At 37.2% G+C, this 10,860-nt stretch overlaps 1 protein-coding gene across 3 annotated transcripts in view; it reads right to left on the reverse strand.

Annotated features, from left to right (window-relative positions):
• The window catches only part of LOC133543592 (cyclin-dependent kinase-like 5), a 98,758-nt gene that overhangs the window by 47,263 nt on the left and 40,635 nt on the right, over positions 1 to 10,860 (reverse strand). For all 3 annotated transcript variants that reach the window (XM_061888254.1, XM_061888253.1, XM_061888252.1), the window contains exons 4-5: positions 6,003 to 6,048; positions 5,804 to 5,940 (exon numbers count right to left, since the gene is read on the reverse strand). In XM_061888254.1, the coding sequence (XP_061744238.1) occupies positions 5,804 to 5,940; positions 6,003 to 6,048 (183 nt within the window). The remainder of the gene's footprint in view (positions 1 to 5,803; positions 5,941 to 6,002; positions 6,049 to 10,860) is intronic.

The following is a 10,860-nucleotide window of genomic DNA, read 5'->3' on the forward strand; positions in this document are numbered from 1 at the left end:
AACATGTCAAAAAACATGTTGAACATGAAGAACATGAATAACATGTTGACTGAAATTAAGAAGATGTTGAAGAACATGTTGGAAATGAAGAAGCACATGAAGAACATATTAAAGAACATGTTGAACAGGAAGTACAACATGAATAACATGTTGAGGAACATGAATAACATGAAAAAGAACATGAATAACATGTTGAGGAACATGAATAACATGAAAAAGAACATGAATAACATGTTGAGGAACATGAAGATCATGTTGAGGAAAATGAAAAACATGTTTAAGAACACGAAGAACATGTTGAGGAACAAGAAGAACATGTTGAGGAACATGAAATACATGAAGAACATGAATAACATGTTGAGGAACATTAAGAACATGTTGAGGAACATGAAAAACATGTTTAAGAACACAAATACCATGTTGAGGAACATGAAGAACATGTTGAAGAACATGAAAAACATGAAGAAGAACATGAATAACATGTTGAGGAACATGAAGAACATGTTGATGAACATGAAGAACACGTTGAAGAACATGTTGAAGAAAATGAAGAACATGTTAATGGAAATGATGAACATGTTGAAGAACATCTTTAAGATCAAGAATCACATGAAGAACATATGAAGGAAATTAAGAACTTGTTCAACATGAAGAAGAACATGAAGATCATGCTGAAGGAAATCAAGAACATGTTGGAGGTGAAGAAGAACATGAAGCACATATTCAAGAACATGTTGTACATGAAGAAGAACATGTTGAAGGAAATTAAGAACATGTTGAAGAACATGAGTAACATATTAAATAACATGTTGAGGAACATGAAAAACATGAAGAAGAACATGAATAACATGTTGAGGAACATTTAGAACATGTTGAGGAACATGAAAAACATGTTTAAGAACCCGAAGACCATGTTGAGGAACATGAAGAACACGTTGAGGAACATGAAAAACATGTTTAAGAACACGAAGACCATGTTGAGGAACATGAAGAACACGTTGAGGAACATGAAAAACATGAAGAAGAACATGAATAACATGTTGAGGAACATGAAGAACATGTTGAGGAACATGAAAAACATGTTTAAGAACACAAAGAACATGTTGAAGAACATGGAGAACAAGTCAAAAACATGAAAAACACGTTGAATAACATGAACAACAAGTTGAAAAACATGTTGAGGAACACGAAGAATATGTTGAGAAACATGAAGAACATGTTGAATTACATGTAAAACAAATTGAAAAACATGTTGAAGAACATGAACATTACGAAGAACATGTTGAAGAAAAATGATTAACGTGTTTAAGATCATGAAGAACATGTTGATGAACATGAAGAACACGTTGAAGAAACATGATTAACGTGTTTAAGAACATGAAGAACATGTTGATGAACATGAAGAACACGTTGAAGAACATGTTGAAGAAAATGAAGAACATGTTGAAGAAAATGAAGAACATGTTAATGAAAATGAAGAACATGTTAAAGGAAATGCACATCTTGAAGAACATCTTTAAGATCAAGAATCACATGAAGAACATATGAAGGAAATTAAGAACTTGTTCAACATGAAGAAGAACATGAAGATCATGCTGAAGGAAATCAAGAACATGTTGGAGGTGAAGAACAAGAAGCACATATTCAAGAACATGTTGTACATGAAGAAGAACATGTTGAAGGAAATTAAGAACATGTTGAAGAACATGAGTAACATATTAAATAACATGTTGAACATGTTGAGGAACATGAAAAACATGAAGAAGAACATGAATAACATGTTGAGGAACATTTAGAACATGTTGAGGAACATGAAAAACATGTTTAAGAACACAAAGACCATGTTGAGGAACATGAAGAACACGTTGAGGAACATGAAAAACATGAAGAAGAACATGAATAACATGTTGAGGGACATGAAGAACATGTTGAGGAACATGAAAAACATGTTTAAGAACACAAAGAACATGTTGAAGAACATGGAGAACAAGTCAAAAACATGAAAAACACGTTGAATAACATGAACAACAAGTTGAAAAACATGTTGAGGAACACGAAGAATATGTTGAGAAACATGAAGAACATGTTGAATTACATGTAAAACAAATTGAAGAACATGTTGAAGAACATGAACATTACGAAGAACATGTTGAAGAAACGATTAACGTGTTTAAGAACATGAAGAACATGTTGATGAACATGAAGAACACGTTGAAGAACATGTTGAAGAAAATGAAGAACATGTTAATGGAAATGAAGAACATGTTAAAGGAAATGAACATGTTGAAGAACATCTTTAAGATCAAGAATCACATGAAGAACATATGAAGGAAATTAAGAACTTGTTCAGCATGAAGAAGAACATGAAGATCATGCTGAAGGAAATCAAGAACATGTTGGAGGTGAAGAAGAACATGAAGCACATATTCAAGAACATGTTGTACATGAAGAAGAACATGTTAAAGGAAATTAAGAACATGTTGAAGAACATGAGTAACATATTAAATAACATGTTGAACATGTTGAGGAACATGAAAAACATGAAGAAGAACATGAATAACATGTTGAGGAACATTTAGAACATGTTGAGGAACATGAAAAACATGTTTAAGAACACAAAGACCATGTTGAGGAACATGAATAACACGTTGAGGAACATGAAAAACATGAAGAAGAACATGAATAACATGTTGAGGAACATGAAGAACATGTTGAGGAACATGAAAAACATGTTTAAGAACACAAAGAACATGTTGAAGAACATGGAGAACAAGACAAAAACATGAAAAACATGTTGAATAACATGAACAACAAGTTGAAAAACATGTTGAGGAACACGAAGAATATGTTGAGAAACATGAAGAACATGTTGAATTACATGTAAAACAAATTGAAGAACATGTTGAAGAACATGAACATTACGAAGAACATGTTGAAGAAACATGATTAACGTGTTTAAGAACATGAAGAACATGTTGATGAACATGAAGAACACGTTGAAGAACATGTTGAAGAAAATGAAGAACATGTTAATGGAAATGAAGAACATGTTAAAGGAAATGAACATGTTGAAGAACATCTTTAAGATCAAGAATCACATGAAGAACATATGAAGGAAATTAAGAACTTGTTCAACATGAAGAAGAACATGAAGATCATGCTGAAGGAAATCAAGGACATGTTGGAGGTGAAGAAGAACATGAAGCACATATTCAAGAACATGTTGTACACGAAGAAGAACATGTTGAAGGAAATTAAGAACATGTTGAAGAACATGAGTAACATATTAAATAACATGTTGAACATGTTGAGGAACATGAAAAACATGAAGAAGAACATGAATAACATGTTGAGGAACATTTAGAACATGTTGAGGAACATGAAAAACATGTTTAAGAACACGAAGACCATGTTGAGGAACATGAAGAACACGTTGAGGAACATGAAAAACATGAAGAAGAACATGAATAACATGTTGAGGAACATGAAGAACATGTTGAGGAACATGAAAAACATGTTTAAGAACACAAAGAACATGTTGAAGAACATGGAGAACAAGTCAAAAACATGAAAAACACGTTGAATAACATGAACAACAAGTTGAAAAACATGTTGAGGAACACGAAGAATATGTTGAGAAACATGAAGAACATGTTGAATTACATGTAAAACAAATTGAAGAACATGTTGAAGAACATGAACATTACGAAGAACATGTTGAAAAAACATGATTAACGTGTTTAAGAACATGAAGAACATGTTGATGAACATGAAGAACACGTTGAAGAACATGTTGAAGAAAATGAAGAACATGTTAATGGAAATGAAGAACATGTTAAAGGAAATGCACATGTTGAAGAACATCTTTAAGATCAAGAATCACATGAAGAACATATGAAGGAAATTAAGAACGTGTTCAACATGAAGAAGAACATGAAGATCATGCTGAAGGAAATCAAGAACATGTTGGAGGTGAAGAAGAACATGAAGCACATATTCAAGAACATGTACATGAAGAAGAACATGTTGAAGGAAATTAAGAACATGTTGAAGAACATGAGTAACATATTAAATAACATGTTGAACATGTTGAGGAACATGAAAAACATGAAGAAGAACATGAATAACATGTTGAGGAACATTTAGAACATGTTGAGGAACATGAAAAACATGTTTAAGAACACAAAGACCATGTTGAGGAACATGAAGAACACGTTGAGGAACATGAAAAACATGTTTAAGAACACGAAGACCATGTTGAGGAACATGAAGAACACGTTGAGGAACATGAAAAACATGAAGAAGAACATGAATAACATGTTGAGGAACATGAAGAACATGTTGAGGAACATGAAAAACATGTTTAAGAACACAAAGAACATGTTGAAGAACACGGAGAACAAGACAAAAACATGAAAAACACGTTGAATAACATGAACAACAAGTTGAAAAACATGTTGAGGAACACGAAGAATATGTTGAGAAACATGAAGAACATGTTGAATTACATGTAAAACAAATTGAAAAACATGTTGAAGAACATGAACATTACGAAGAACATGTTGAAGAAACATGATTAACGTGTTTAAGATCATGAAGAACATGTTGATGAACATGAAGAACACGTTGAAGAACATGTTGAAGAAAATGAAGAACATGTTAATGAAAATGAAGAACATGTTAAAGGAAATGCACATGTTGAAGAACATCTTTAAGATCAAGAATCACATGAAGAACATATGAAGGAAATTAAGAACTTGTTCAACATGAAGAAGAACATGAAGATCATGCTGAAGGAAATCAAGAACATGTTGGAGGTGAAGAACAAGAAGCACATATTCAAGAACATGTTGTACATGAAGAAGAACATGTTGAAGGAAATTAAGAACATGTTGAAGAACATGAGTAACATATTAAATAACATGTTGAACATGTTGAGGAACATGAAAAACATGAAGAAGAACATGAATAACATGTTGAGGAACATTTAGAACATGTTGAGGAACATGAAAAACATGTTTAAGAACACGAAGACCACGTTGAGGAACATGAAGAACACGTTGAGGAACATGAAAAACATGAAGAAGAACATGAATAACATGTTGAGGAACATGAAGAACATGTTGAGGAACATGAAAAACATGTTTAAGAACACAAAGAACATGTTGAAGAACATGGAGAACAAGTCAAAAACATGAAAAACACGTTGAATAACATGAACAACAAGTTGAAAAACATGTTGAGGAACACGAAGAATATGTTGAGAAACATGAAGAACATGTTGAATTACATGTAAAACCAATTGAACATGTTGAAGAACATGAACATTACGAAGAACATGTTGAAGAAACGATTAACGTGTTTAAGAACATGAAGAACATGTTGATGAACATGAAGAACACGTTGAAGAACATCTTTAATGGAAATGAAGAACATGTTAAAGGAAATGAACATGTTGAAGAACATCTTTAAGATCAAGAATCACATGAAGAACATATGAAGGAAATTAAGAACTTGTTCAGCATGAAGAAGAACATGAAGATCATGCTGAAGGAAATCAAGAACATGTTGGAGGTGAAGAAGAACATGAAGCACATATTCAAGAACATGTACATGAAGAAGAACATGTTGAAGGAAATTAAGAACATGAGTAACATATTAAATAACATGTTGAACATGTTGAAGGACATAAAGAACATGTTGTACATGAAGAAGAACATGCTAAAGAAAATGAAGAACATATTCAAGAACATGTTCTACATGAAGCCTGTATGGCTCCCTGAGGGCCTGGGGAGGGTCTCACCTTCTCCACGTACTCAAAGACCAGGTAGAGCTTCCCTCTCCTCCTGAAGGCCTCCTTGAGTTCCACGATGTTCTCCTGCTTGAGCGTGCGCAGCATCTTGAGCTCACGCAGCGTTGTCTCTTTCACCTCCTCATTTTCTGTTAGCACGTTAGCACGTTAGCAGCAGCGACACAGAAGAGCAGCACTTGTGAAGTCTTACCTTCGCTGTCTTTGAACTTCTTGATGGCCACAATCTCATTGGTGTCCTGCAAGCAAACACATTCTTACTCTCATACGGCCACTCCAAGGTCACACCACGGCTTCCAAGGTCACTTTCAAAGACATATGACTAATATCAAGGTCACATTGCTGCTTTCAAGGTCACGTTACTACTTACAAGGACATGTGACTAATGTTAAGGTCATATGACTGCTTTCAAGGTCACATTACTACTTCCAATGTCACATAACTGCTTTAAAGGTCACATTACTACTCTCAAGGACATATGACTGCTTCCAAGGTCATATGGCTGCTTTTAAGGTCACAACTTCTTTCAAGATCCCATGACTACTTTCAAGGTTACAAGACTGCTTTTAATGTGGAATGGCTACTTTCAAGCTCATATGACTGCTTTCAAGGTCACATGATTACTTTCAAGGACATATGAATGTTCTCAAGGTCACATGACTGCTTACAAGGTCACATGCCTGCTCCAGAGGACATATGGCTTCTTTCAACGTCACACAATTGTCTTGCAAGGTCACAACTTCTTTAAAGATCACATGACTGCTTTTAATGTTAAAGGACTGCTTCCAAGGTCACGTGCCTCCTCTCAAGGACATGTGGCTGATTTTAAGGTCACAACTTCTTTCAAGATCCCATGACTACTTTCAAGGTTACAAGACTGCTCTTAATGTTGAATGGCTACTTTCAAGCTCATATGACTGATTTCAAGGTCACATTACTACTTTCAAGGACATTTGACTGCTCTCAAGGTCACACAACTGCTTACAAGGTCACATGCCTGCTCTCAAGGACATATGGCTTCTTTCAACGTCACACAACGGCTTGCAAGGTCACAACTTCTTTAAAGATCACATGACTGCTTTTAATGTTAAAGGACTGCTTTCAAGGTCACGTGCCTCCTCTCAAGGACATATGTCTGCTTAAGGTCACAACTTCTTTCAAGATCCCATGACTACTTTCAAGGTTACAAGACTGCTTTTAATGTGGAATGGCTACTTTCAAGCTCATATGACTGCTTTCAAGGTCACATTACTACTTTCAAGGACATATGCCTGCTCTCAAGGTCACTTGACTGCTTACAAGGTCACATGCCTGCTCTCAAGGACATATGGCTTCTTTCAACGTCACACAACGGCTTGCAAGGTTACAACTTCTTTAAAGATCACATGACTGATTTTCATGTTAAAGGACTGCTTTCAAGGTCACGTGCCTCCTCTCAAGGACATATGGCTGCTTTTAAGGTCACAACTTCTTTCAAGATCCCATGACTACTTTCAAGGTTACAAGACTGCTTTTAATGCGGAATGGCTACTTTCAAGCTCATATGACTGCTTTCAAGGTCACAGTACTACTTTCAAGGACATATGACTGCTCTCAAGGTCACGCGACTGCTTACAAGGTCAGATGCCTGCTCTCAAGGACATATGGCTTCTTTCAACGTCACACAACGGCTTACAAGGTCACAACTTCTTTAAAGATCACATGACTGATTTTCATGTTAAAGGACTGCTTTCAAGGTCACGTGCCTCCTCTCAAGGACTTATGGCTGCTTTTAAGGTCACAACTTCTGTCAAGATCCCACGACTACTTTCAAGGTTAAAAGACTGCTTTTAATTTTTAATGGCTACTTTCAAACTCATATGACTGCTTTCAAGGTCACATTACTACTTTCAAGGACATATGACTTCTCTCAAGGTCACACGACAGCTTACAAGGTCGCATGCCTGCTCTCAAGGACATATGGCTTCTTTCAACGTCACACAACGGCTTGCAAGGTCACAACTTCTTTAAAGATCACATGACTGCTTTTAATGTTAAAGGACTGCTTTCAAGGTCATGTGCCTCCTCTCAAGGACATATGGCTGCTTTTAAGGTCACAACTTCTTTCAAGATCCCATGACTACTTTCAAGGTTACAAGACTGCTTTTAATGTTGAATGGCTACTTTCAAGCTCATATGACTGCTTTCAAGGTCACATTACTACTTTCAAGGACATATGACTGCTCTCAAGGTCGCATGACTGCTTTCAAGGTCATGTGCCTCCTCTCAAGGACATATGGCTGCTTTTAAGGTCACAACTTCTTTCAAGATCCCATGACTACTTTCAAGGTTACAAGACTGCTTTTAATGTTGAATGGCTACTTTCAAGCTCATATGACTGCTTTCAAGGTCACATTACTACTTTCAAGGACATATGACTGCTCTCAAGGTCGCATGACTGCTTACAAGGTCACAAGCCTGCTCTCAAGGACATATGGCTTCTTTCAACGTCACACAACGGCTTGCAAGGTCACAACTTCTTTAAAGATCACATGACTGTTTTTAATGTTAAAGGACTGCTTTCAAGGTCACATAACTGCTTTAAAGGTCACACCGCGGCTTTCAAGGTAACGCAACTACTCTCAAGGTCATGTGACTACTTTCAAGCTCATATGACTCCTTTTAAAGGTCACATTACTACTTTCAAGGACATATGACAGCTGTCAAGGTCACGTGACTGCTTTCAAGGTTACATGACTGCTTTTAATGTTAAATGACTGTTTCAAGGTCACACAATGGATTTCAAGGTCACATGACTGCTTAAAGGGTCACACGGCAGCTTTTAAGATAACGCGACTACTTTCAAGGTCACGTGACTACTTTTAAGGTTTCATGACTGCTTTCAAGGTCACATTACTGCTTTCAAGGACATATGGCTAATGTTAAGGTCATATGACTGCTTTCAAGGTCACATTACTACTTCCAATGTCACATAACTGCTTTAAAGGTCACATTACCACTCTCAAGGACATATGACTGCTTCCAAGGTCACGTGCCTCCTCTCAAGGACATATGGCTTCTTTTAAGGTCACAACTTCTTTCAAGATCCCATGACTACTTTCAAGGTTACAAGACTGCTTTTAATGTTGAATGGCTACTTTCAAGCTCATATGACTGCTTTCAAGGTCACATTACTACTTTCAAGGACATATGACTGCTCTCAAGGTCACATGACTGCTTACAAGGTCACATGCATGCTCTCAAGGACATATGGCTTCTTTCAACGTCACACAACGGCTTGCAAGGTCACAACTTCTTTAAAGATCACATGACTGCTTTTAATGTTAAAGGACTGCTTTCAAGGTCATGTGCCTCCTCTCAAGGACATATGGCTGCTTTTAAGGTCACAACTTCTTTCAAGATCCCATGACTACTTTCAAGGTTACAAGACTGCTTTTAATGTTGAATGGCTACTTTCAAGCTAATATGACTGCTTTCAAGGTCACATTACTACTTTCAAGGACATATGACTGCTTACAAGGTCACATGACTGCTTACAAGGTCACATGCCTGCTCTCAAGGACATATGGCTTCTTTCAACGTCACACAACGGCTTGCAAGGTCACAACTTCTTTAAAGATCACATGACTGCTTTTAATGTTAAAGGACTGCTTTCAAGGTCACGTGCCTCCTCTCAAGGACATATGGCTGCTTTTAAGGTCACAACTTCTTTCAAGATCCCATGACTACTTTCAAGGTTACAAGACTGCTTTTAATGTTGAATGGCTACTTTCAAGCTCATATGACTGATTTCAAGGTCACATTACTACTTTCAAGGACATATGACTGCTCTCAAGGTCACACGACTGCTTACAAGGTCACATGCCTGCTCTCAAGGACATATGGCTTCTTTCAACATCACACAACGGCTTCCAAGGTCACAACTTCTTTAAAGATCACATAACTGCTTTTAATGTTAAAGGACTGCTTTCAAGGTCACATGACTGCTTTAAAGGTCAGACCGTGGCTTTCAAGGTAACGCAACTACTCTCAAGGTCATGGGACTACTTTCAAGCTCATGTGACTGCTTTTAAAGGTCACATTACTACTTTCAAGGACATATGACAGCTCTCAAGGTCACGTGACTGCTTTCAAGGTTAAATGACTGCTTTTAATGTTAAATGACTGTTTCAAGGTCACACAATGGATTTCCAGGTCACACGACAGCTGTTAAGATAACGCGACTACTTTCAAGGTCACGTGACTACTTTTAAGGTTTCATGACTGTTTTCAAGGTCACATTACTGCTTTCAAGGACATATGACTGCTCTCAAGGCCATACAGCTGCTTTCAAGGTCACATGACTGCTTCCAGGGTCACGCGAAGGCTTTCAAGGCCACACAGCTACTTTCAAGGTCATGCAACTATGTTCAAGGTCACATGACTGCTTCCAGGGTCCCTTGGCTACTTTCGAAGTGACACGACTGCTTTCAAGGTTAGATAACTACTTTCATGGTCACACGGCAGCGTTCAAGGTCACATGACTGCTTCCAGGGTCACGCGAATACTTTCAGGATCACACTGCTTTCAAGGTCATGCGACTACGTTCAAGGTCACACAACTGTTCACAGGGTAACATGCCTGCTTTCAAGGTCACATGCCTGCTTTCAACGTTAAAGGGCTACTGTCAAGTTCACATCCTTGCTCTCAAAGACGTATGACTGCTTTCAAGGTCACACAGCTACTTTCAAGGTCATGCAACTATGTTCAAGGTCACATGACTGCTTCCAGGGTCACTTGGCTACTTTCGAAGTGACACGACTGTTTTCAAGGTTAGATAACTACTTTCATGGTCACACGGCAGCGTTCAAGGTCACATGACTGCTTCCAGGGTCACGCGAATACTTTCAGGATCACACTGCTTTCAAGGTCATGCGACTACGTTCAAGGTCACACAACTGTTCACAGGGTAACATGCCTGCTTTCAAGGTCACATGCCTGCTTTCAACGTTAAAGGGCTACTGTCAAGGTCACATCCTTGCTCTCAAAGACGTATGACTGCTTTCAAGGTC

This window comes from Nerophis ophidion, linkage group LG26 (genome assembly GCF_033978795.1).
Source record: "Nerophis ophidion isolate RoL-2023_Sa linkage group LG26, RoL_Noph_v1.0, whole genome shotgun sequence".
In the NCBI taxonomy this organism is placed as follows: domain Eukaryota; kingdom Metazoa; phylum Chordata; class Actinopteri; order Syngnathiformes; family Syngnathidae; genus Nerophis; species Nerophis ophidion.